At 38.1% G+C, this 26,998-nt stretch overlaps 2 protein-coding genes across 3 annotated transcripts in view; one reads left to right on the plus strand and one right to left on the minus strand.

The window, feature by feature from the left end:
- MOSPD2 (motile sperm domain containing 2) overlaps positions 1-2,137 on the minus strand; it is a 62,688-nt gene extending 60,551 nt beyond the window's left edge. For both annotated transcript variants that reach the window (XM_059385131.1, XM_059385130.1), the window contains exons 1-2: positions 1,880-2,137; positions 1,649-1,718 (exon numbers count right to left, since the gene is read on the minus strand). In XM_059385131.1, coding sequence (XP_059241114.1) covers positions 1,649-1,718; positions 1,880-1,888 — 79 coding nt within the window. In that variant the 5' untranslated portion in view covers positions 1,889-2,137. The remainder of the gene's footprint in view (positions 1-1,648; positions 1,719-1,879) is intronic.
- A 216-nt stretch (positions 2,138-2,353) lies between these two features.
- FANCB (FA complementation group B) lies at positions 2,354-26,998 on the plus strand. The gene is made up of 9 exons (XM_059384561.1): positions 2,354-2,452; positions 9,372-10,389; positions 15,159-15,311; positions 16,011-16,103; positions 21,745-21,873; positions 24,347-24,510; positions 25,138-25,595; positions 25,714-25,951; positions 26,479-26,998. The coding sequence occupies exons 2-9, from the start codon at positions 9,442-9,444 to the stop codon at positions 26,888-26,890; spliced, it is 2,595 nt and encodes an 864-aa protein (XP_059240544.1). The 5' UTR covers positions 2,354-2,452; positions 9,372-9,441; the 3' UTR covers positions 26,891-26,998.

A 26,998-nucleotide genomic window follows, 5' to 3' on the forward strand; every position in this document is an offset into this window, starting at 1 on the left:
TAGGCAGGGAGCCTGCTTCCTCCTCTCTCTCTCTCTCTCTGCCTGCCTCTCTGCCTACTTGTGATCTCTGTCAAATAAATAAATAAAATCCTTAAAAAAATCTTTAAGAATTGAGATTTTTATTCTAAACACAGTGGGAATGTATTGAAGAGTTTTAAGTTGGGGAGTGACATGATCTAAGGCAACATGATGGTGTTGCCAAAAGATTTTCCCTACAGCAAAATTCAGAAAACTAGCCCAAGTCCTAGCCATTAACACCAAGGATTCAGAGTGAATCACTTAATCTCTCTAGATCTTACTTTCTTCATTTTAAAGAGGAGAAGGCTGGACCAAGATAACTTTTAAGATCTTATCTATTGCTAAACTTGCATAACTACACACACACGTATACATATATCCTGCTTCCTCCATTGGGCATGAGTACCTGACTAATGGGAAGACACTAGCCCATTAGGTCAGGTTCTGGGTTCTTAAAATACTATAAACCATGTAAGTATAAGAACATTTCTATAGAAAGCAATCTTAGAATTACCTTTTTACTGGAACCACCTATATTATTTAAATGAGATCTCTGGGCTAAACGTGAATCAAGTGCTTTTGCAACTCTCTGGTGCAAAGTTTGGGATGGGAAGAAAACTGACAGGATGAACAGATTTACTGACCAGGTTACTTGGAACACATTTCCTTACTTGTTCTAGGTCATCATTGACATTTAATCTAGGGCAGTTTAAAGTTGCAGAGAATCTCTACAGGGCACTGAATTTAAGATGCAGAAGCTTAAACCCTTCCACAGCAACCAAATCAACTTGGGACAAAATATTCATTGAGAGCCTACAATACGTTAACCCCATGCTAGAAAGTTTGATCTGTGTTTTTTCAGTTACTCCTCTTAACCTAATTATTCATATTTCACAGATAAGGAAACAGGGCTTAGAAAAGACAACTAAGCTATTAAGTGGCAGGGCCAGGATTCAATATTTCATATTTATGATAAAATCATCCTGCAGGTTTTAAAAATTACTGTACAAGGATTAAATCATCAGTTTCAAGTATGTGGGACATCTGTTCAACCATATGAACACATAATGTTCAACCAATAAATCAATTCTGGACTCACAGGTACTTTGTCTAGGTACAGTGTGGGATGAAAGAGAACTTGTTCCAGCCCTGGAAAAGCCTACTCCGTGGGTAGCATACTGGGTTGTATGAAGAGGAATTATGTAAAATATCCAAGGAATTTGTATCCCCAATTAAGTACACGTGAATAGCATTATGGCGGTTTCCAGATTCTTTTTCTCTATTGTTGCTGGTGAAAGGTCAGCAGAAAACCGTGCACTGGGCAGTGTCACCTGTACCATGGGCCTTGAAAGTGTCCTTCAAGTTCCACGAACTCGAGATGCTAGAAACTGACCAATTTCCAGCTTACATTAACCCTTTAGGAAGCAACGGGCGTATCACCTGACCAGTTGGGAGCAGTGTGCATGGCGTGTTATGTTAAAGAAAACCTTGGAAACGTGCAGGGCATCATTACAGTGAGGGTCGAAATGGTCCCTAAAGCCTCCCAAAGACACCTGCAAACACCTTTGGAAATTGGAAAGTTGGGGACGCTCATGCACACCTGCCTCAACAGCGAGAACGCGGTACCCACCTGTCACGTATTCGGCTTCGAATCTCCGTCGGGTCTCAGAAATGAGCTTGGCTTTATTCTGGGCGTGATACTGAAAGGGAGACACGAAGGGACGCTTAGACACCACGCGCACCACCCCGCTTCCCTTCAGCCCAGCCCAACCCACCTACACCTGGGCGCAGAGCCCCCGGGCTTCAGAGGAAGCTTCCGGGTCTGCCGGGGGGGCCGGCAGCGGCGTGGGTGCCTCCTCACCTCGGTCATGGTCGCGGTCGTGGACGTGATTTCGATCGCCGTGTCCACTTCTCCACCTGTCCGAATATCTCATCACTGGCCAGGCGGGCCGGGAGGTAAAGAGAGAAGGGCGGGAGGTGGGGACGGTCGCGTGACACCGGGAGGCGGGCGGAAGCGTCGCTGCGTTGTCCAATCCACTGTGGCCGCCTGGGTCTGGAGGCGGAACCAGGCCCCATCCGGGCTTTCCATTAGCTTCTCCTTTGGGCTCCGCTCCCCCGACGTCCCCTGCACTGCGGGCCCGCCTCCGCCTACCGCCGGGTCAAGGGAGCTTCCCGCGCGGAGCTCCGCCCTAACAAGCCCCGCCTGCCCTTCGCTTTCACAACACTCCCTGGAGGCCCCGCCCCCTTAGCCTCCCTTGGCAACCGTCTCCGGGAAGGTTCGGCAGGCTCCGCCTCCTCCGCTTTCGGCGCAGCCTCCAGCCGGGATCTCCCAGGATGCAGCGCGCGGGCGGGAGGTTTGGAGCGGAGGGACCCCGCGCCCGCGTAGGGAGTCGGGAAAGTGGCGGCTCTGGTACGCAGGGCTTCGCGCAGTGAGGTAGGGCTGGCCAGTCGTCCCTTACCCCTACCTGGCCTTCGCGGGGCTGGGCGGCAGAGCTGGGTTGGTTCCCGTCTTTGTGGATTAAGGGGATGGAAACGAGTGTGCCGCGGCCTATGTGCATCATGTCCTTGCTGTATAGGATTATTTCGCTTGAAGCTTTCTTCACCCTCGCCGCATCTTTCCCACTTGGAGTGTGAGAAACTTAACAAGGATCATGTTTTTGAAATCCTTAAACTAAAGCAGTTATATAAACTTAAAAGGTGCAAAGCATCTTAAAAGTTTATGAACTGGGGCAGTTCTCAACTTGGGGCAATTTTGTCTCGCAGGGGACATTTAGCAGTGTCTGGAGATGTTTTTGGTTGGCACAACCGGGATGGGGCCTGATACTGGCAACTAGTAGGTATTGCTAAATAGCCTGCAACGCACAGGGGGGCCCCTCTGACAGTTATCCAGTGCAATGACATTAAGTGCCAAACTTCAGAAAGATTTAGGTTTATAAGGCACTGGAACAATTCTGTAGTTGTTGGCTAAAGTAGTGAAAGGAAGTCGTTTTGCATTCAAACGATTCAATACAGGGCTTTAAAAAAAAAGGAAGATAATAAAAACTACAGAGAAATTGCAGGAAGAAAAGTCCCCATATTTTCACCATCTACAGTCAACCGTGTTTGACACTTTAGCATCTTTGACCGAGACTTTTTTTTAATATGCTACAGATTTTTATGGGGGGAAATGGACATATTGTTTAAAAATAATTGAATACATTGTTAAAAAACAACATTGCAGCTCTAGCTGAAGTCTCCTTCTGGCTCCACTCTCCTACCTGATATCTCTCCCCTTCTCCAGAATAAATAGTCATTGGAATTTAGCATGAATCTTTACAGAATCTTTGCTCTTTAAGTTTTGGACAGGGCTGCCTGGGTTTGAATCCTGGCTCTGTCACTTCCTATTTTTAGGCCTTTGAGAAGATTCTTAAACTCCATGCCTCAATTTCCCCATCTGTAGAATGGGATAACAGTGCCTATAGCATAAGAATGTAGTGAGAAATAAATGAGTCCAAAGTGCTTAGAATGGTACCTGGCAGAGAAGCACTCAGGGAATGTAGCCTTTGTAGGTAAACAGAAAATACATAATGTCATTTTATGTGTTTTGATTTAGATACATAATGTACCACAGAATACATTTTTCTGCAACTCAGTTTTTTTTTTTTTCATTTGATTTTTGAAATTAAGCCATGGTGGTATATACATAGATCTGATTCATTTTTTTTAAGATTTATATTTATTTATTTGACAGAGATCACCAGTAGGCAGAGAGGCAGGCAGAGAGAGAGGGGGTAGCAGGCTCCCTCCTGAGCGAAGAGCCTGATGTGGGGCTCGATCCCAGGACCCTGAGATCATGACCTGAGCTGAAGGCAGAGGCTTAACCCACTGAGCCACCCAGGTGCCCCAATCTGATTCATTTTTAACTGTAGTACGATATTCCATTTGTATTTGTTCATTCCTCTATTGATGGTCATTGAAGTTTCTTTTTTGCTGTTACAAACAATAGCACAATGAATATTCTAGAGCAATGTCTTTGTACATTAGTATGTAAGATTGTTTCTCTGGGTTCATATCTAGAAATGAAATTGCTGGATATATGTATTTCAGGTGACTTGCCAAGTTCCCTTCCAAAGGCACATCTTTTAATTAAGAACTCATAATTATCTCCTAATTGATCGGCTCTGCCTCCCTTCTCACCTTACCCCCATCTTCAATACTGTCACCAGGATCTTTGTCATTCAGAAGTACAGTCCTGTGATTTCTGTCTTTGAAATCTTTCAGTGATGTATCACTGTTCAGATAAAGTGAGAAGTCCTTAGGTTGACACAGCAAACCTTTAACGTAGTCTTTCCTAATTCTCTTAGTGCCTCACCATTCCCCTGTGTTCACCTACTTCTCAGATACCCTAAGCGTTGTTGGAAAAGGGAAAATGGAGCTTGATTATGGGTAGGTTCCAACAAATGATTTCCAGTTATATAGGTAGAAAAACGTTTTTAACAGCAGACCTACTCTGTAGCCAAGTTAATTTACTTAGGTAAATAAGGTCCTAAAGGTTGTGAAAAGTCCATCTATCCGTATTATGCTTATAAAATGTTTAGTATTCTTGGGTTTTCTTTTGAGGTTTTGAGGTCTTAGGTTTTTTTGAAATTTTTATTTGAGTATCTTAATTCTACCTTTTTTTCCAAAGATACTTTCTATTGCCATGCTTGATACAGTTTCTTAGAGACATTTTTAGATTTTATCTGCTGGTAGGGAAGAGTGGATTAGAGTGATAATCTATTGCCAATCTATTGTATTTCTCTCAGCATGTATTATTTCCCCAGTATACTCATCTATTGTCTTTTTATGTACAAAATATATACAATCACCTATGATGTATGGTAATACAGAACAGGAAAAACTCAATTTAATTATGTAGTATTTTATAAATAATCTTCCAACCCCTTCCCCACCCCATTAGCTACAATAGGAGGTAAAACTTAACCGGTTTGAGTTACCTGTTTGTTTGTTTGTTTTCTGTCGTAAAGGTGTAAGCCACTGTTGTAAGGATAAGTAAAAAGTCAGATGACCAACAGGCTGGAATAGTAAGTCTGGTGCCCTGATAATCAGGGTTTGATTAATCAGGGCTTGTTTATGGTGGTCTTAGAACCTCTAAATTGACCTTAGTCTCATTTGTTTCCATACTGTTTTTATCTAAAAAAATAAAATCAGCATTTATTCCATATGCTCAAAGGTTTTTTTAATGAACATATGCTACGAACTCTTACTCTTAAAACAGATGTTGCATCAGTATAAAATAAAATGTACACAGGTATGCAAATTCAGTAAGCCTTGATATTATAGAAAGTTTGAGGAAAAAAATTTTTCTTAGTAGGTAAATATATTAATGACTTCTAATTTTTAACTCTGAAGGTGATCAATTTTAAATAACTTATATTTAAAATGTGCATGGTTTTGCACTAGTATTTTAAAATAAAGACCTTTCGGGGCGCCTGGGTGGCTCAGTGGGTTAAGCTTCTGCCTTCAGCTCCGGTCATGGTCTCAGGGTCCTGGGATCGAGCCCCGCATCAGGCTCTCTGCTCAGCAGGGAGCCTGCTTCCCTTCCTCTCTCTCTCTCTGCCTGCCTCTCTGCCTACTTGTGATCTCTGTCAAATAAATAAATAAAATTTAAAAAACAATAATAAAGACCTTTCATAAAACAGTCATTTAAATCTATTTGAACCTAAATCCATGAGAATAAGTTTGAATTTTGCCTAGAGCTCATGCTGCAAGTATGGGTTAGGATTATAACAGGGCTTTGAATGCCATGATAAACTTTATAACAGTGGGTTGCAGTCTTTTGTCTCTGTGTCATTCGTATGTTCAGTTCACAGTGTTTAACATCTAATCTTTCCAGGAAGTAATTCACATATATATCTGTTGAGAAGGGGGATAGGGTCCATGCAAGGTTTTTGAGGAAGGGGACAGTTTCCAGATCAAGTTTGTGTTTTAGAACAGTAAGTGAGGTCGCATAAATAAATTGCTAAGTTGGAGGGGAGAGCCTAGAGAAAGGAAGATCAATTGAAGAAGCTTTTACATCAGCCTAAGTGAGAGTTGAAAGCCTGAAGTACTGTAGTGGTAGTTGGAACAGAGTGAAGATAGTAGTTTCTAAGTTATTTGCTGGTAGCATTGAAAGAAGAGAGTGTTAGAGGTCTGATTTTCTTAAGTCATAACTTTATCAAGGTGCAACAGTACATACTCTAGAGTTTAGTAAAGGGGGATATTGTGCTGACCTTTTAGCAATCAGATTCTCCTGTCATATTCAGATACTGGAGAACCAGAGCATTGCGTTGATTAAACATTAGTTGTGGCATTTAATAGTAAAATAACAAATGTTATTCTGTTTGATGGGGGTCACTGAGTTCCCCAAGTCTGTTCTTGTTTTGCAGAATTCTTTTTTCTTTCTTTTGTTTAGCTTGATTAATTTCCATTACTCTGCCTTCTACTCTGCCCACTAACTCTTTCCTCTGCTTCTTCCAGCCTGCTGTTTATTTTGTCAGGTGTGTTTCTCATCTCGTTTATTGAGCCTTTTATCTCTGTAATGTTATTCTTTATCTCTCTATTAAGGGTGTCACACATTTCTCCCAAAATCCTTTTCTGTATAGAGGTTACTTTTGGTTGTTTTTAGTACTTAAGAAATATGAAAATCTTTTCATGCAAATAGGTAGTAAAAGACACGTTCTTATACACTTACCTCAGATTATATAATTTTATTTAAGATTTTTCTTTATTTATTAGAGAAAGCACGGGCAGGGGGAGGGGCACAGATAGAAGCAGGATCCCTGCTGAACAGGGAGCCCCATGCGGTGCTCAATCCAGGACCCTGGGATCATGACCTGGGCCGAAGACAAACTCTCAATTGACTGAGCCTCCCAGATGCCCCAGATTATATCATTTTAATGCTAAAAGAACCATGTATCATTTAATGCTGAAAAAGGAAATTTCTTTTAAAAATCTGAGAGACCTGATATATCTGTGGGAAATTTTAAATAAATTATTATTCATACATTTTGTTGTAATACAATATTACCTTTAAACTAAAAGATAGTTTCATAAGTAAAAGCCACACCTTTGATTTACCTACTTATCTTCTTTACTCCTTAAGCTGAAACTACTTTATGATACCTGTTGTCCCAGATCTTTGCATTAATTGCCTAACAACAAACCGGTAAGCCAGTGACTTCTGCTAGTTTGTATTATACAGTTTCTCCAGTTGCTTCAAGTAATAGGTTTCGTGAAATTCTCAAAAACAGTATCATCAACTTAAACAAATTACCATAGAGAAATGTATTTATCTGTTACTGTATAACAAATAATTCCCAAATTTAGCAGCTTAAAACAACAAACATATCTCAAAATTACCGAGGATCAAGAATTTGGGAGCAGCTTAGCTTGGTTCTTCTGATTCAGGAGCTCTCCAGGGGCTAAATCATCTGCAGGCTTGACTGGAGATTGAAGATCTGATCCCAAGAAGTCTCCCTCACATGGCTGTTGTTAAAAGGCCCCAGTCTCTTTCTGACCATTGGCAGGAAGCTATAGTTCCTTGCTGTGTACACATCTCCATGGGCCTGCCTGAGTGTCTTAATAATACGGCAGGTGGCTTCCCTTCTTGCAGGTGATCCAAGGATCAAGTCAACAAGGAAGCCACAATGTTCTATGACCCAGTCTTGGAAGTCTCACGTTGTCCCTTCTGCCATATTCTGTTGGCTAGAAGTGAATCATAATGACCAGCCCTCATTCAAGGAGAGAAGAATTAATTGATGGAAGGAATTTCAAAGAATTTGTGAACATCGTTTAAAACTACAACAAATGGGGGCATCTGGGTGGCTCAGTCGTTAAGCATCTGCTCAGGTCATGGTCCCACGTCCTAGGATCGAGCCCCACATCAGTCTCCCTGCCCAGCAGAAAGCCTGCTTGTCCCTCTCTCACTCCCCCTGCTCGTGTTCCCTCTCTCGCTGTCAAATAAATAAAAAATCTTAATTAAAAAAACGCAACAAATGATGTATTTGGAAATTAGACAATAAGCCACAGAATCTCCAGTTTGAAAGTAGATGCTGACTAATCAAGTCTGCATTTTAATAGAATTGCCTCTAAATTAAAGTCATTTCTACAAAACGCTACATTAAGTTAAATTTGTAGATGGTTCAGTGGTAACTTTTTTCTAATTGGACTCTTGGTAGATTTTTATAATAAAAGAACAAAACCTAAGCCTTTGCAGTTTGTTTCTCATTCAGCAGAGGAAAACATTACTTAATTACAAATGATGTAGTTTTCTGAAATAGTTGAATTTTCTGGTGTAAATGATCCACAAGTGGGAGAAAAGAAGGAATATGAGTTAGAGTTATCTATAGTGGAGAGGGACCTTTCAGCATTCACAAACTTAAGTATGCAACTGTACTGACGTTTCAAAGGCTGGGTACTGTATAAACCAGAGCTGGTCATGGTGATGATAAGGACAACTGTAGCAGCTAAGCTTTATCAAGCACTATATATATATATGTATGTATATGTATGTGTGTGTGTGTGTGTATGTGTGTGTGAGGTTCTATTTTAAGTGAGTTAGTTAATTTCAATACCTTGTGGGGGTAGTACTTCACCCCATTATAGGTGGATATGAGGCATAGAGGGACTAAGTAACTTGGCCAAAGTCATACCTCTAGTAAGAGGAATAATGACTTAATGTCCCAAAGCTGCACTGTTTTTGCGAAGTATGATTTAATATTTATTTCTATTACTCCTATGGAGATTTTTTTAAAACTAGAGCATAGAATCCTTTGTTTTTCTTTCATTTACTTTGGCCACAGAGTCTGTATGAGCTCCTGTTTCAGGAAAGCAGGACCCCAAGTGCCTGGGCTGTGGTAGCAGTCAATCTGAGCTGTTGACTACTCAGTTGTCATTGTGGAGGGTGTAAGGGTGAGAGAAAAAAAAGCCAGGTTTGAGTCAACAGGGTAAAAAATGGCAGAGGGGTGAGGTTGGAAGAAAATGGGAAAACTAGATTAGGTTGCTAGGTTTGAAAGAGAGACAGAAATGGAACCCTTAAGAAATTCCCTAAACCAGAAAAACGTCTTCAGGCACTTTCAGCAGACCACCCACAACTTTTAATAGATGCTGTTAACACATTCAGTTACCTTTTGTGATGTGGTTATTTGCATTGTTTGTAAACTCTGTTTTTTAACTGTACAAAGATGATATTTAGGATGTAGTTTTTTTGATAAGTATAACATTATTAAGATAGCATAAAAAGCTTTAAAATGTTCATAAAACTTAATAGTTCTCTAGCAGAAGTGTGTTTTCAACTGCCTTCTTGATGGTAGTTTTTCTCATTACATTTTTAGGTTTAAAAGCATCAACTGGAATCCATTTGCATTCGAAAATTGGACCAACACAAAGACTTGATATTGTGGAATGTCTAGCAAACAAGCCGTGTCATCTAAGGAACAAGAAATGCTTTTGTGTTATAATGGGGAAGTCCTTATTTTTCAGCTGTCTCAGGGACATTTTGCAGGTAAAGGGCCTGCAAAAACACCTGTATTACATGTCAGGAGAATGGTGTTTGACAGAAGAACAAGAGCATTTGTTCAGAAGTCCACTGGATCCTTTATGTTAAAGGAAGAAAACTCTGATTTAAAAATTATGTGTTGCAACTGTGTGTCCGATTTCAGAACTGGAATTAATCTCCCTTATATCATGATACAATGCAATAAAAACAATAACATCTTCACATATTTTCTTCTATTTCTTCACAGTACCAATAAATTTGAAAAGCGTTTGAGCTTTAGACTAAGCCATGAGTTGAAGGATGGTGTAAGGGTCCTTAATGGTCCATTAGTTTTATGGAGACATGTCAAAACGTTCTACTCTATCTCTTCCCAAACAGGCAAAGTTATTACTGTGTCTCTTAATTTTTCCTCTGTTGAGTGGGCAGGGGAGATTGAAAATCTAGGTATGGTTTTATTAGGACCGAAGACATGTTTTTTATCTGAAGAAGGATCCACTCAAAAGCTTTCAAAATCAGATTATGCAATTTGGAATACCAAATTTTGTGTATACTCCCTTGAAAATGAAGAAGTAGTAAGTGATGCATACATTATCCCTCCTGCTTATACCAGTGTAATAACTTATGTGCATGTCTGTGCAACTGAGATTGTCAACAATCAGTTAAGAATGTCTCTGATTGCCCTTACTCGAAAGAATCAGCTGATTTTATTTCAAAATGGGACTCCTAAAAGCGTGTGCCAGCTTCCATTTGGAGATCCTTGTGCAGTTCAACTTATGGATTCAGGCAGAGGAGACTTTTTCATCGTATCCTTTAGGTCTGGTGATGCTTGTGCCGTTTGGAAAAAGAACTTTCAGGTAGAGTACTTATTCTTAAAATCATTCCATTGGTGTAGCCTTAGACCTTTTACACATTTATATGTTTCAGAGAGTGTATCCTGGAGTCTTTTTAAAAAATGTTTCTTTTTGGGGGAGAGAGATGGCAAGAGAAAGCACCAGTGGGGTGGGGGTGGGGAAGGGTGAAGCAGACTCCCTGCTGAGCGGGGAGCCCAGTGTGGGGCTCAGTCCCAGGACCCTAGGATCATGACCTGAGCTGAAGGCAGACACTTAAATGACTTGAGTCACCCATGCACCCCTATCCTGGAGTCTTATTATCCAAATCAATTTTTAGTGCTGCACTTAAAATCATATATATTGCATCATTCTTATTTCTTTAAGTTATCTGAATACTACCTGATGAAGGTTTTGCCTTGCCATTTTGAGTCATAAAAACTTTGAATTGTTTAGAAATATATAAATATATAGCTACAATTATTATATATTTATTTGTTTTAATATAACTATTTCTATTGTTTAAAGATTTTATTTGTTTATTTATTTGAGAGAGAGAGCTCACAAGCACGTAGAGTGGCAGGCAGAGGGAGAGGGAGAAGCAGCCTCTCCACTGAGTAGGGAGACTGACTCACTGCTCGATCCCAGGACCCCGGGATCATGACCTGAGCCGAAGGCAGACACTAAACTGACTGAGCCACCCAGGCACCCCAAGATTTTATTTAGTTAGAGTGTGTGAGTGGAGGGAGGGACAGAGGGCAAGGGAGAGAGAGAATCTCAAGCAGACTTCGTGCTGAGTGTGGAATCCAATGCCAGCCTCTGTCTCATGACCCTGAGATCATGACCAGAGCCAAAATCAAGAGTTGGACTCTTAACCAACCAGGCCATCCATTTTTTAGGTGAATCATTACTTTGTGTGTTTCTGTTTGTGTGTATGAAAGTATCAGGTTGAAATTGTGTTTTATCAGGCTTTGCCTTGTAAATCACCTTTGTGTTTATAGGGGTTATGTAACCATATTTAACCTCTGTGATACATACAGAACTTAAATTCTCAAAAGGAGTGCCTGGGTGGCTTAGTCAGTTAAGCATGCAGCTCTTGATTTAGGCTCAGGTCATGATCTCATTGAGCCCTGGGTTAGGCTCTGCGCTGGGCATAGAGCCTGCTTAAAAGATTCTCTCTCCTCTCCCACTGCTCTTCTCCCTGTGTGCACTTGCTCTCTCTTTCTAAAAGAAATAAGTAAATTTAAATTTTTCAAAGAAAAGTAATTTAAAAGTACCCTATTTTATTTTGAAAGCGATCTTTTTTTTTTTTTTTTTAGATTTTGTTTATTTATTTGACAGACAGAGATCACAAGTAGGCAGAGAGGCAGGCAGAGAGAGAGGAGGAAGCAGGCTTCCTACTGAGCAGAGAGCCCGATGTGGGGCTCGATCCCAGGACCTGAGCCGAAGGCAGAGGCTTAACCCATTGAGCCACCCAGGCGCCCCGAAAGCGATCTTTTAAAAGCATATTGTACTTTTATTTGAAGGTGATTTGGAAAGTAACATTTTCTGTCTTTCTCTACTCTCTTTTCCTTTCCCAAAATGGTAGCAGGGAAACATCTAGCATGGCCTATAATCCTTATTGGGGTCCGGGTAATGGAAAGAGCTCACTTAACCTGGGTTTAAATCCCAACTGAGCCACTTACTTGTCTTACCTTAAGGAATGTGTTGAATTTTTGTGAACTCCTTTCCTGTCTCTGAGAGCAGAGAATTAAAGAAAATGACATTGTAAAGTGTCTTGCACAGTGCTTGGCACACAGGAGAAGCTCAGTAAGTAGCTATTATGTTATACAAGGGCTAGGACTGTTGTCATTGACTTGGACCTTTGAAGTCCCTTATTCACCCGGATAAGGAAAAACAGTCCCCTTGTGCCTCATTAATTCAGTGTAATATTGTCCTTATACACTGTAAGTGAGTCGCCTGCTTGGACGCTGTAAAGCTCTGCTGCTAACACATTACCCAAAGAGGGATACTGTGCCACTCTGTAAGTGAGCCTGTATACTGTTGGCTTTCCTGCCTTGAAACTGTGTTCTAGGTTTCTTTCTCTACAGCGCACCATCATCCTTTGCACAAGTTACTTACCTAAGTCCCTACTGACACACCTCTTAAGCTACTTCTTCAGGGATTCTGTATGTCTAAGCTGTTTTCAAATGCCCTGTATCAAAAGCTCTGGAATTACACCCTGATATCCACAAATTAAGTGCTCATAAATTCCTTTGGTAACCTTGCTACTCTGGGAATTTTGCAGCTCTTGCCTTAACCTTGGTGTTAAATTTATATTCACCTACTTAAGAAATATATTAAGGTAAAATATGCAGTTACTTTAAAAACAGAAATAAAGGCTAAGAATCTACAAACTAAGGAGGAGGAGAGATGACCATGTCAGAAAACCTGGGTTAAGGGAAGTGATTTTCTTTGAGGAATTATACTTAGTTTAGTAGTTAGGACAAAAAAACAAATTTAGCAGGTTTTACAACTGATTGAAACATACTGTCAAGGGGAAGTTTTTTTCTAACATTGAGTTCTGAGAGGGATTTACTGTTTGTGGTATTATGTAAGAGGTTTTGAATAATAAAGTGAATACATTATTGAATAATAAAATGGTGTCTCTGATAGCAGTTTTGCTCCCAAATGGGAAAAAACAATAGATACAATCTTACTTTGGGTTGGCTATGGATTCATCCAACCATCCTTTTACTACCTCGTTCTATAAAAGAATTAAGGCAGCTTAAAAGACAGGTAAAGTGCAAACAAACATAAATTAGAATAAATACTAAAAATCAAGGTTAGCGTGTTCTCAGATCAGCCTTTCATAAAAGCCCCAGGTATAATGTTTAATAGAACTTGATAGAGAGTGATAGAACTTGAAACAGAGCTGAGTTAGACAAATGCATGATTAACTTTTCTCTTAGGCTTTCTCTCTCGAGTAGAAATTGTCTCTGTAAGTTTTGACCAGAATCTATGTAGTAGGTATTTCGAAACTGAATCATTGTCAAGTATACCTAAAACAGATATTGGTATGTTGCAGATAGTGGTTTGTATGTTCTAGGGGTGTGCTGTCTAATATGATAGCATCTAGCCACATGTAGTTATTCAACATTTGAAATGTGGCAGGTCTGAATTGGAATGTGCTATAGGTGTCAAATACACACCAGATTTACAGGCTTAGTAAAAAATGATAGGAAAATATCTAATAATTTTATTGATAACATTACATTGAAATGATGCAATTTTTGGATATAGCACATCAAATTAAATATAAAATTTCACCTTTTTTCTTTTCAGTGCTGCTAGAGAATTTTCTTTTATTGGCTACTGGAAAATTTAAATATATATGCCTTACATTGTCTCTCTCCTATATTCTGGACAGCACTATTCTAGAGCTATAGATTATAAATGTGTGTGTGTGTGTGCTTACATGAGTACATAGCTCTATCATGTTTGCTTGTCAAGCACATTCTTCTTAAAAAAAAATTTATTAGAGTGGGGTGAGGAGTAGAGGGAAAGAAATCTCAGACATACTCCCCACTGAGTGCAGAGCTGATGCCAGGCTCCATCTCATGACCCTGAAATCATGACTTAAGCCAAAATCAAGAGTTGGGCGTTCAGCCAACCGAGCCATCCAAGTGCCCCTGTTGAGTACATTTCATACCTCTAATGTCTTCACATAGTTCACTGTGTTCCTGATCCTCGTGGTGGGAGTGGGGGTGGGGGTAGGAGGAAGCGAGGAGATGGGTATACAAATAAGCTTTCTCCCTGCATGCATAAAACATCCTGGCTTTGCAAATCAGCCTGATATAGGAAAGATTAGTATTTGGTTATATAGATTGAAGTCTTACTTACAGTCTTGCTCTAATACATGCCACCCGCTATCATCTATCTGTGCTACTGCCAGGATTCTAAGTGGGAGTTTTAGCTTTTCTGTCTAAGGGAGAAGGAGTAGCTAATCCCCATGGTGTTAGTTCTCCAGGGGACCAATGTGGAGGCTTTCAGCTTCATGGACCTTTACGAAGTTGTCTTCTGTTTTAAACTTGGGGTCTCATGTTCTGGTATAAACTGATCAAATCATTCCAATTGACTAGGATGGTTCTAGGTGCCTCACTAATAGGATCCCTCCCATCCTGTGTCCCTAATATCGGCTTTGTTTTCTTCTAACAGAGTTTAGTGTATTAAGAAAAGTTATTCTGCTTTGAGAATTTGTGAGTGTTTACCACTACCTTCTAATTACCTAAAGTTTCCAAAATAGTCATGAGAAGTTTAGAATTTATAAATCATAATAAAATCTTAATATAGAAAGCAGAAATATGAAAGACCCTGGACAAACATTGACAGAACATTAAATTTCAGTATCTTGCTGTTTGTAAAACTGTTATAACTCTTTATGTTGTCCGATCCCCCAATATCTTTAGGGTTTTTTTTAAGATTTTATTTATTTATCAGAGAGAGAGAGAGAGAGAGAGAGAGAGCGCACAGGCAGACAGAATGGCAGGCAGAGGCAGAGGGAGAAGCAGGCTCCCCGCCGAGCAAGGAGCCCTATGTGGGACTCGATCCCAGGACGCTGGGATCATGACCCGAGCCGAAGGCAGCTGCTTAACCAACTGAGCCACCCAGGTGTCCCAATATCTTTAGTTTTTAATGTTTACCATTTTCATTACTGTTTTAAGAGTGAAGAGGACACATTACACCTACATGCACCAAAAGGATTCAGTTTATTTCACGTCTGGTTTTGTTTTTCTTTTCTACTCTCTTTCTTTCAGGTTGCTGCTAAGTGGGAAAAAATTAGATCAGTACTGATAGATGACTTTATAGGAACTGGAAGTGAACAAGTACTGCTACTTTTTCAAGAGTCCTTGAATTTAGATTGCCTGAGTTCATTTACAATAACAGATCTTGGCTACGTGAACTATTCAGTAAGTTCTGTATACTTAATATATATTACTTTAAGAATGATTTTTTTAAAGAACCATTTTAGAAAGTTGAAGCTTTAAAGCTTTTGACCCACTGTGTCAATGTTTATAATTTCATACTTACAGTAAACATTTTGAACTTTAGAAATACATAGATTGAATTTTTAAAATTATATATCGAATCCCCTTTCAGGAAATGTTATACAATTATGCTTTTGATGTAAATTTGGAATATAGTGATAGTAACATTGTAAATTAACTTATTATTGCTTTGAAAATCACATTTTATACCAATAAACACTGGTACATTGGATTAATTAAGGAGTCAAATGAAATGAACCTGCTTTATTAAAAGAAGTAATAGTTCATAATATCTTAAGATCTTGGACAGAAGGGAAATAATACCCCTGGAGTTTCAGATCTGCATAAAATAATCTGAGTCTGTGTTTTTCCTTAATAAAATGAAGATCATTCTTACTTTCTTTAGTTGTGGGATTTTTTATAAAAATGTAGTAAGCTGGTTCTTTTTGAAGCAGTATATAAATGTTAGGTCGGTGGTAATAGTACTAGTAGTTTTTTCTAGTTACAAGAAGTGATGGGGAAAAACTGCCCTTTGGATAAACTTTAATTGTATTTTGTTAATCTTATAAATTTTCAATTTATTTCCAAATTTCATTTTAGTGTTTTTTTTTAATTTCTTAGAACAAAACATTGGATTGCAATGAAGATGAGTCATTTGAAGACAAAGAACGGAATCGTTATATGATGGTTCCACCTCTGGAAAGAGGATTGAAAGTTAGTGTCTATGTTTGCTTTTTGTTTTTGCTTTTTTGGGTTAGTGCTATTCTAAAAGATGCAAAGAACCTTGAAAGAAAGGATCTTAATGTGTAAACAACACAGTGATTGAGAAAAAAATGATAATTCAAAGGATCGTTGCCTTTTTAATACCTCTGTAAAAAGTATTATGACATTACTTATAAATGTATTATCTAAAAATGATACCTTTTTGTAGTAGGATTCTAAATTTCATAATACTCATAAAATATATGAAGCTCGCTTTTGAAAATATATTTCTTTCTGGTCTTAACATTCATAGTATTTCTTAAAGGAGCATCAAATATAGTGACTCATAACATGTCCCAAACATGAACAGTTTGCCCTCAAATTTTCCATACAAAGCTCTCTGAAAAAGAGCTTTTGGTTTTTTCAAAGTGTATGAAGGTAATGTATAGTCCCTGTAGAATACTCAGACTGTACAAAGAAATATTTAAAAGAAGCTAATAATTACTTATGAGTCCACTACTGAGATATAACCCATTTTAACAACTTTGACATGTATATTCTTGTAGATTTTTTAATGAACATATGCAAATTTACATAGAAATGTGATTATAAGATCCATGTTCTTTTGTAACCTGCCTTTTTTCATTCATAAAATATTTTTAAAAGGTTTTGTTTATTTGACAGACAGCAGTAAAGGGAACACGAGCAGGGGCAGAGGGAGAAGTAGACTCCCTGCTGAGCAGGGAGCCCGACTCTGGGCCTGATCCCAGGACTCTGGGATCATGACCTCAGCCAAAGGTAGACGCTTAACAACTGAGCCACTCAGGCACCCCTTTCATGAAAATTTTTAAGTATTCTGAAAAGTTCAAAGAACAACACTGTAGTTATCTCTAGTCCTCATGTGGATTTAACTATTTGTACTTTTGAAAAAAATTCTATCTTTCTCATCTGTGCTTTATATGCATATGCATGTGTGTATGTACATTTTTGCAGAACCATTTGAAAATTGCAAATATCATAACTTCACTCCTATGTATTTTAGCAGGGATTGCCTAAAAAATAAGGACATTCATTTATGTAAACACACCATACTATTATTACAGTTAGAAAATTAATAATAATCTCTTACTCTTATTTACTCTTTCCATATTCCGACATCTTTAATTACCACAAAAATGTTTTTTACAGATGCTTTTTTTCAGGATCTAGTCAAAGTTTACACCTGCACTTGATTATTATATGTCTTCTTGGTCTTTTTATCTAGAATAATGCCTTTCCCCACTTTCTTACGATGATACTAATGAGGAGGCCAGGCCAATTGTCCCTTTTTGTGGATTTGTCTGTTTCCTTGTATGTCATTTAACTTTTTCCTCTATCCCAGGCAAACTTTTTTTGTAAAGGGCCAGATAGTAAATATTTGTACTTTGTAGGGTTCTGTAAGAAATTTTTTGCAACTATTTTAATTATGAAAGTGAATTTACTAAATGCTTATTAAACAGAAATATTAATGTGGTCAATAGATAGTAAGATATCATAGTGGGCATAGAACCATAAAGGAAAAGACCAATACATTAAAAACTTTGATTCTCTGGACAAAATAAATCATATAAAAAGACAAGTTGTGTAAATAGAAATTGTAACAAGAGACAAAGGATGAACTTACGTAATGTAGATATGCGTTCTGAAATAGTATTCTCAAGAATGTAAAGTGGCTCAACCTCAACATTTTATTATTGTTAATTAAAATGTGAATTGGACATATCTTTTTACGCTCGCAGTTTTACTTCTAGAAATCTGTTCTAAGGATATACTTGTACAATGAACAAAGACGATTTTTTGGGAAAGTTTACATAGTATTTAAGGATGACAAAATGCAGTTATTTTAAATATCCATCATTAGGTGTTTGGTAGATCAGTTATAATATACTTGAAGTATGGAATAGCGTGCGGCTGTCAAAAAACAGTAGATCTTTATACTGATTTAGGAATGTTGCCAAAATCATTTATGAAGTATGACTTTCAGAAATTCTACCTCTACTAATGTAGAGGTAATGTAGAGGTAAATTAGGTAATGTGTTACCTAATTTATTTAGACCAAGTCTTCTGATAAAAACCAGTTAAAATATTAGTTGAAATATGTTTTTAAAATTTCCCCTAAAAGCTTCGAAATGCTGAAAATATAAGAATAAATTATCAGGCCAATCTGTAGAGGCTGGAACCCAGAGAGAACCAGAGAACACTATTAATACTTTTGCCCTGGGAGCATTTGTGTTTAACTGAAAGCAGTAGTACTCTAGACAGCTGGCAGAAACAAACATACAATCCTTTCTCAAAATACACATTTTATCCTAGGCCTCTTAGTAATTTTTCAAAGAAAATGAACCACTCACAGAATAACTAAGCACATAAATAAGACATTGTGAGCAGTTATCCCCAGGAAATAACCAAATAGCCTATCTATGAATGAAAAATACATTGAAATAAAAAATTCTCATCAGCTGAGTTGTAAGAGTTCACTCAAAGAGATTCAGAGCAAAGAAGCAAATCAAACTGTGTTACAAAAATTACTAGGAGTGCATGTGTTGAGATGAGCACTGGTTGTTACATGCAGCTAATGAATAATTAAATACTATATCAAAAGCTAATGATGTACTATACGATGGCTAACTGAGCATAACAAAAAAATAAAGATAAATTAAAATCCCCAAAAAAGTACTCAGGAAGTAGCACAGACTCATAGAAGTAAAATAAGAAAGGAACACAGAGAGAAGGCAGGAGCATATGGAAGGGGTAAGTGAGAATTTCATGTCCGTTTTGTTTCAAGTATCCATCCACATGTTATCACTAGCTCCCAATTTGCATAAAAATATTTCCAAACATTGGTAGCCCTTTTATTTTATTTTTAAAGATATTTGTTTATTTGAGAACAGGTTGGGGGGTGGGTAGAGGGAGAGGGAGAAGCAGAATCCCCACTGAGCAGGGAGCCCGACATGGGACTCAGTCCTAGGACCTGGAGATCATGACTTGAGCTGAAGGCAGATGCTTAACCAACTGCGCCACCAGGCACTCCTGGATGGTCTTTTAGGGATTAACAAGTCTACCCCTCCTCCCCCATTTTACGTATTAGGAAACAAATAACCAGAAAGGTTAAGGGACAGGCAGAGCTAGAACCAGTGTCTGTTTCACTGTTGTTTCCCTTATGGAATTTGTTTTCCAGCAAGTTGGAAGGGAACCAGTTGGAGAGGAAAAGGGGAAACCAGGACCTTAGAGAAATTTGTGCACATGTACAGGAATGTTCACGGCAGTCCTGTTTGTAATAGTCCATGCATGCCTGGACATAATCCAGATGTCCATCAGCAGGAGAATGGAAAAGCGAGCTGGTGTGGTCATAATGATATTATGCTACAGAGCAGTGAAAGTCACAGACTACAGCTACTAGTGACAAATGGGATGACTAAAAACCTAGCACATACAGAATGACTTCATTCATAAAAGTTTCCAAAGCAAACCACAAAAACCTAAAAATATTCTTTAGGAGATAAAGTAATGGCAAAATTATGAAGACATACTAGAAAGTTACCTTAAAAGGCTAGGGTAAAAGCTCACACCCTGTCCTTGAGCCATTCTCATTGTTGGCAGGGCTGGCGGCACAGCTGTGGGCCAGTCAGGGTCCTATTAGACCCTCTCTGCCCTGGGGCAGGGCATTAGTGTGGGTAGGCAGAAGCCTAGAGTCCCACCAGGTGGGGAGAGGAGTCGACTATTGTGGAGGTATTTGTCACATGAGTTGGAGAAGGTGAAGAATGGGGTACAGAGTGTGATAAGGGTCTAGACCAGGGGTTAACAAACTTTTCCTGTGAGGGGCCAGATAGTAAATATCTCAGGCTTTGCAGCCCACATAGTCTCTGTCACAACTCCCCCACCTAAAATAATGCAAATGAATGAGTGTGGCTGTGTTCCAGTAAAACTTTATTCCCACTGAAAAAAATAAAAGGCTAGGGTAGTGTTGCCTCCATCGAAACAAGAGAAGTCCCTGACTGGTCAGCGCCCATGGGCAGCTGACTACATATGGTTACCTGGGTAACTCCCTGGGTAGTTTGTAAACTCTTTTTTTTTTTTTTTTTTTTTTTTTTGTATTATGCCTTTTCTGTGTGTATGAGAGAGATCACAGTAAAAAAGACCAAAAAAACAAGGTTTGTTGTCCTGCAGTGCAGTATGCTCCTGTATTTGGTTTGGGATAGGTTTTATTTGCTTGTTTGTCATGAGAAGAAAGCAAGGATTCCTTAACCTACACAGAAAGGTTCTGGAAAGGTAAACAATTTGTTGGCTATGCAAATGGAATTGAGGGTCTAGAAAGAGAAGTTGAGAAGTATTTTTATGCTGTTTAAATGTTTCATCATATGGTTATTTTTATAGTTTTATAACAAAACTTCACAGCATAGAATATTTACGTAGTCTGGTGATTCACCGTTCAGTCCTGGAATGGGGCAGGGGGTATTTTGAGGAGAGTAGGGAAGAGAGAACACAGATTATTTTTGAGGGTGCCTCCACTGTCAGTTTGCCCACATATTCCTCTCTTCTACTCCCTGCCCCTCCAGGATTCTCCCATTTGACTCTCCCCCTCTGATATGTACAGCTCCCTTCCCTAAGTCATAAATTACTCAGCGAATGAGTGTGAGTAATGGGGAGCCCGCAGAAATAGGTCAACAGGTGAAGTTTTAAAATGCTAGTTAGATACTTTACATGTTTTGGGCAATGAGATAAGATATAATTCAGTCTTCATTTTCATGCTTCTGTTCACCAATAAAAAGAAAAGGAATTTACCTGACTGAAACTGTAATTTGAAAGAAAGGGATTAAGAAACAGGATGTGTTTTGTGTTTTCAATCTAGAAAATCATGTTAGATTAAAAGCTGGACTAATACTTGAACAGTTTCAGATATCCATCTGAAATGAAATCGCTTGTATTAGTTCAGTGACATGACTATATTTTCAGTAGCAAAATACATTTCATGAATGTTTTGTCCTTGGTAGTGAAATCTCTTGATCTGGTGTAATAAAAACAATGGATTGCTCCCTACCCAGTTGAGAGCCAATCTTTGTTTCCTGTAGTTAAGAGCCCACCTTAATGCTGAGTTTATTAGCACAAAAATAAACTTGTGACAGTTTGGGAGCTATGTGTTATCTTTAAAATTTGCTCTAAATGTTATATGAACAGGATTAAATAGTATCAAAAGTGACCATTTCTACTCATAATGATGTCTGTGCCTTTTGAAGCAATAACTATTTCAACAACAAGAAAAATAGTTTACCTGTGGGGGTAGGAGTGTTGGTAGCCCTTGATTTTTAGTCCTATTGATTAGGCATCCATACTTATATCGATTGATTACTTAATTCAGTGGGGAAATGCATGCTAACATGTTGGCATTCTCGCAGTTGGGTACATAAACTCTATTGCAGTTTCTGGCCGTGTTCGTTTCCTTTATAATTACTTAACATTTGTGAAGAAAATAGTTTTGCTCTGAGAAGTATTCTCTGCTTTTCTACAGAAAAATGAATTTAATAAGCAAATTTGGAGAAAGTACTTTCTGGATTAATGGTATTGTCAGATTTCATTTGAAATGTCTCTGACAATGGGTTTTCTTTCTACTTTACAGGTTGGTTTCACTTGTATTCAGGAATTGCAGCAGCATCTCTTGCTTAAGGAAAAAATTATTTCAAAATCTTACAAAAGTTTAATAAACCTGGTTCAAGGGAAAGATGATAGTACATCAAGTGCAGAGAAGGTAAAATTAATCACGTGACCATTTTATCATTTTATGAATTAAAAATCTGCAAGCTATTGAAGTGTTGCTTTAATTGGAATATTTGGATATATTAGAAAATGCCATTCAATGATCCAAGAAGCAAAGTGGCAGGCATTATAATGCTGGACTTCTGTGACTTGAAAATATTTGATTAATGAGCTAATATTTTACCAATTTGCTAATTATTCTGTAGGCTATTAAAATCTCAGTTATCGGGAACCTTGGGGAACAAATCCTCCTGTTCAAACGATTTTATTAAACTTTTTTATTTGTATGATTTGCATAGAAATTACCCGTAAGTGAATTATGTATTTTCTCACTCCTTAAACAGAATATGCAGAGTATTATTCAGCCTTTCATTAATGAATACATAATTTCATCAGCATTCTAAGTGTTCTTTTTGTCTGTTGCAATGTTCATTTCTAAGGGTATTTATTCCTCTGGTTAATGCCCCTAAATTGCTCTGCTTTTTTAGTGTTTATTTCTGCTTTTTATAATTTTACTCTCATTTTCCTTGTGGTTGTCAGGGTAGGAACCTCTTTAAGTACCTTGCATTTGCTTATATCAGTACAGTAATGTAGAAAGTTAGCAAAAGCTCCCTTGACTTCATAAAAAAAATAGTATTTATGCACATTAATTCCGTACAGAGAAAGACAGCATAGCAAAGTTACATTTAAATCAAGAAAAGCTAGCATTGAGAGACTTACTCCGGTAAGTTTCTTTCCCTCAAGTCAAGAGCTTAGTGCCTAGCTCTGATTTCCTTCATAGTAGTCTACCCCGTGTGTCTATATTTCAGTCTTAACAATGTGAGGACTTGGGTCCAAAATATGATTCCGTTAATGTAAGAATCATAACAGAAGCACATCATGTTGCTTTTCTGTGTCACAGTTCCAGTCTTTTGGGAAAGCTCATGAAAGTCATTTTTGAAGTCTCATGTCCCTTTACTAACTTACCCCAACTCTTTTGCCAACATTATTATTATTGTTGTTATTAGTTTTATTGAGCAGGAGAGAGAGAGGAAGGGCAAAGGGAGTGGGAGAGAATCTTAAGCAGACTCATGCCTAGTGCATAGCCCAGCATGGGGCTTGATTTCACAGCCCTGAGATCATGACCTAAGCCAAAATCATGAGTTGGATGCTTAACCGACTAAGCCACCCAGACTCCCTGACTTTGCCAATATTAGAAAAGAGGAAGAAATGTTTAGAAGTTACTGCACTGAAACTTCTGTCTGCAAGGCACCATTTGGGGCTGTTTATGTGCTTAATTTTAAGAACAATACTGGCAGATAGCAAAAATTTCCCCAGGTTTCAGATGAAAGGCCTGCCTCAGGTCACAGTGACCAGCTGAAGCATCAGATTCCTAGGAAGTTGTTTTGTCCACTAGAATGTAAGTGCTCTTATCTTTTCAGTAATTACTGCCCACTTAGAGGAGCAATACAGAGTAGTGGTTAAGATAGAGCATGGGCTCTGGAACCAGTTTGTTTTCGTTCAAATCCCAGCTCTGCCACTTGCTAGCTGTGTGACTTTGGGCAAGGTACTTAGCTTCCTTGTGTCTTGTTTTCCTTATCTGAAAAGTGTAGATAATAATACCAACCCTAGGGTACTAGAGGGGTTTTTTTGTACAGGTTAAGCAAGTTGAAACATGAACGGCATTGAGAACAGTGCCTGACACATACTAAGCATTCAGTAAGTTTTGTGAATTATCATGATTATTACTCCTCCTCCTCCCACCATTTCAATTGTTACTACAAATCCATCCGTGCATGGAAATGAATGAGTATGGCCTGGACTTTAAGGATACAATTTTAGCCATAAAATTGATCATCAGTCCAAAGAGAACCAGTTTTATTTGTACAAAATTATACAGTTATAGGTTTAGTACAAGTCACTTTAATAATGATTGGATTTTTTTCAGCATGCCTGGGACACAAACTGTCATATTTTTTTCGAAATGGATTCCAAGTTTATGTCTTTCCTGGCTCTGTGTTGGATACCTCATCTTTTTTTTTTTTTTTAAAGATTTTATTTATTTATTTGACAGACAGAGATCACAAGTGGACAGAGAAGCAGGCAGAGAGAGAGAGAGGGAAGCAGGCTTCCTGCGGAGCAGAGAGCCCGATGCGGGGCTCGATCCCAGGACCCTGAGATCATGACCCGAGCCGAAGGCAGCAGCCCAAACCACTGAGCCACCCAGGCGCCCCTGGATACCTCATCTTATTTCCAATCAGGCCATGCTTCCTGATCTGAGTAGATAGTTAATTACATATAACGTGTATAGATTTCGTTTTAGTGATTTATATATAATCTGCAATGTAAAATACTATAGAAGGCAGTTTAGTTTAAGATACGTAAGCTATAAGACTTAACTAAAAACTGACTTACATTATTTTTGTAGTTTTGCCACATGTGGTAGTATTTTTGGTAATCAGTTATTTAACATATTTTTCTATAAGGCACATCTTTTTACTCTTTGTGGTCAAGAAGAAAATCCTGTCTGTACCTTTGATGAAAAGATACCAGACAATTTTCAAGATTCAGAACAGCTAGTAGAGAAGATATGGTATCGTGTAATAGATGACAGCTTAGTTGTTGGAGTGAATACCCCATCTTTGAAGCTGTAAGTATCATGATAACATTATCTTGATGGTCTAGAACAGCACTACCCAACAGAAATACAATATAAGCTGCAGAAGTAATTTTAAATGCTCTAATTAGCCATATTAAAAAAAGTAAATAGAAACGGGTGAAATTAATTTTCACAATATTGTATCCCAAACAGTATCATTGCTGAGGAATACACAGTGCTCTATATTAAAAAGCAGATTTTATTCAAATTATTTAGGGGAGTATAGAATGCAGGTTTTACTTTAGATTTATTTGCCTTCTAAACTATTACCAAGATAAACTCTTAAAAAATGAGTACTTTTTTTCTTGTTTAAAAAGAAAAGGGGGAACCTACCTCAAAAATAAAATCCAGCATTATTTTACCATTCCTTCCTCTTGAGAAAATTATTTTCCTACAGTTCAACATATTTACAGTGTTTCTGCTTTCCTATTTCAAGAAAAGTGCTATTGCAGGATCTTTAAAAATGTGTTTGGTTTATATACTTGATTTTCTGATATAGTTTTACAATGTTTCCTAGGAAAAGAGAGAAATTTTGTTATTGTTTGTGTAACATTTAATCATCTCTTTGATTTTAAAGAATGAGCTTTTAGACTCAACTCAACTCTGGATTTTTTACAGGTCCCTGAATCATGTGGCTTTATCACTGTTATTGGATCAAGCTCATAGCTTCAGCTGTCGGCTTATTAAGTGTCAAAATAGGGTGATCAAGTTGAGTAGGGATTTTTTCCCAGCACCATGCTCACTGCCATGTGAAACAGGATCACATGCAAAAAGGATCAAGTTGACTGTTGACAGTGAGGAGGAAGAGGGAGAGGAAGAGGAAAAGGAAGAGGAAAGCTTTGTTTGTGAACAGTCATCTGAGAAAGAGTGTATACAGGTCATTACTGCTGTAACATCTCTTTCACCACTTTTAGTGTTCGGTAGTTTTTGTTGTACTGTGCTGCTACAAATTAGGGAGAGGGAAAACGGTAACTCTTCTGAAGCTCGTTACATTCAGTGTGGCAGACTTTTTTTAAGCCTAGAAGACCTTTCAAGTAGGCAATACCTGCTGATATTTCCAAAGAAGAAACCTATAGGTAATTTTTGTTGGTACTTCTTAATCATATGTCTAATTGAATTAGAAAATTTTAAGAACTCTTTTTATGTGATAATGGACAGTTCAATGACAGAGCTTGTGACGTGTTTTCCTTGTAGAACACATGGAAGATCTGTTTGCACTTCTCACAGTGTTTAAAAAAACTTGTTTTCAAATCACATCATCCAACTATTCTCTGAATTCAATGAAGACGTGGCTCCAGGAATACATGAAATGTGAAGATATCAAAGAATTTCCAGAAATTTGCTTTTGCAAGATGCCAGGGAGTTTCTATGGGACACTCTTCCAGTGGAAACAAAAAACACCATTTGAAGGGATTTTAATCATCTATTCCAGGTAATGCATACCAAATTGGAATACATCCAGAGAAGTTAGTGCATATCCGTGTGGTCCAAGAGCCATTTCCACAGTAGAGATCTTTGTCATTGTGGGACATGTCCAGGTCATTGCCTGGTATAGCCTCAGTAGACAGGTGGCCTCATGTGGAAACTAAAGCTGTTTTATCCTGATGTTTGTTTTTGGCTTTTTTTTTTTTTTTGGTTGATTAGGGCCTGGTAGTTCTTTTAAGATGATTTCCACTTACCTTTCCCCTTCAGTGACATTTTAAAAAACCTAATATTAATCTTATTACTCAGAGAAAAAAAATAATCAGGAAGCAAGTGATAAACATTAACTGACTTGGTATAGGATATGTATATTTGATTGCTACAGACTGAATTATGTCAGAGTTCTCATGCAGGCATTATTGGTTCTATTCATCATGAGAGTATTTATAAATGAGTATTAATTACTACAGTAAGTTGTATACAACTGCTACATGCTGTCCCAAGTTTTGTAATATTGTGTTTGGTTTTTTATTCCAGGAATCAAACAGTTTTGTTCCAGTGCCTTCATAATCTCATCAGAGCTCTCCCTATAAACTGTTTCTTCAAAAATCTAAAATTTGGAAGTGTCGATTTCCTAATTAATCACTTGGCATTAACTTTGGAGAAGGAATTGGTTACCCATCGTTCTCTTTCTTCTGCCTTAGTTAAGGTTGAAAACAACTTGGTGCAAAGTTGTGAAGCAAGCAAAGAAAAGAGTAGTGGTGTGGCGGCTTTATCAGACAGAGAGGAAAACGTCCATCCCTACAGAAAAGAACTACAGAGAGAAAAGAAGCGAACGTTGGGGACAGACCTAAAAGTGAGTGGTGCCCTTTATAGAGAAATGACTTTGAAGTTAGCTGAGGTTCAGCTGAGATCAGACCTTGCTGCACAGAAACTGGCTGGTTTATAATTATAGTCTTAATTTGATTATATTTTAAAATATGTTTTCTCTACCAGGACATTTTGGTTCCAAATTTGTTTTCATTTTACATTATATGCCTCCTCTGCAAAAATAAAG

The sequence above is a fragment of the Mustela nigripes genome, chromosome X, assembly GCF_022355385.1.
Source record: "Mustela nigripes isolate SB6536 chromosome X, MUSNIG.SB6536, whole genome shotgun sequence".
Taxonomy (NCBI): Eukaryota; Metazoa; Chordata; class Mammalia; order Carnivora; family Mustelidae; genus Mustela; species Mustela nigripes.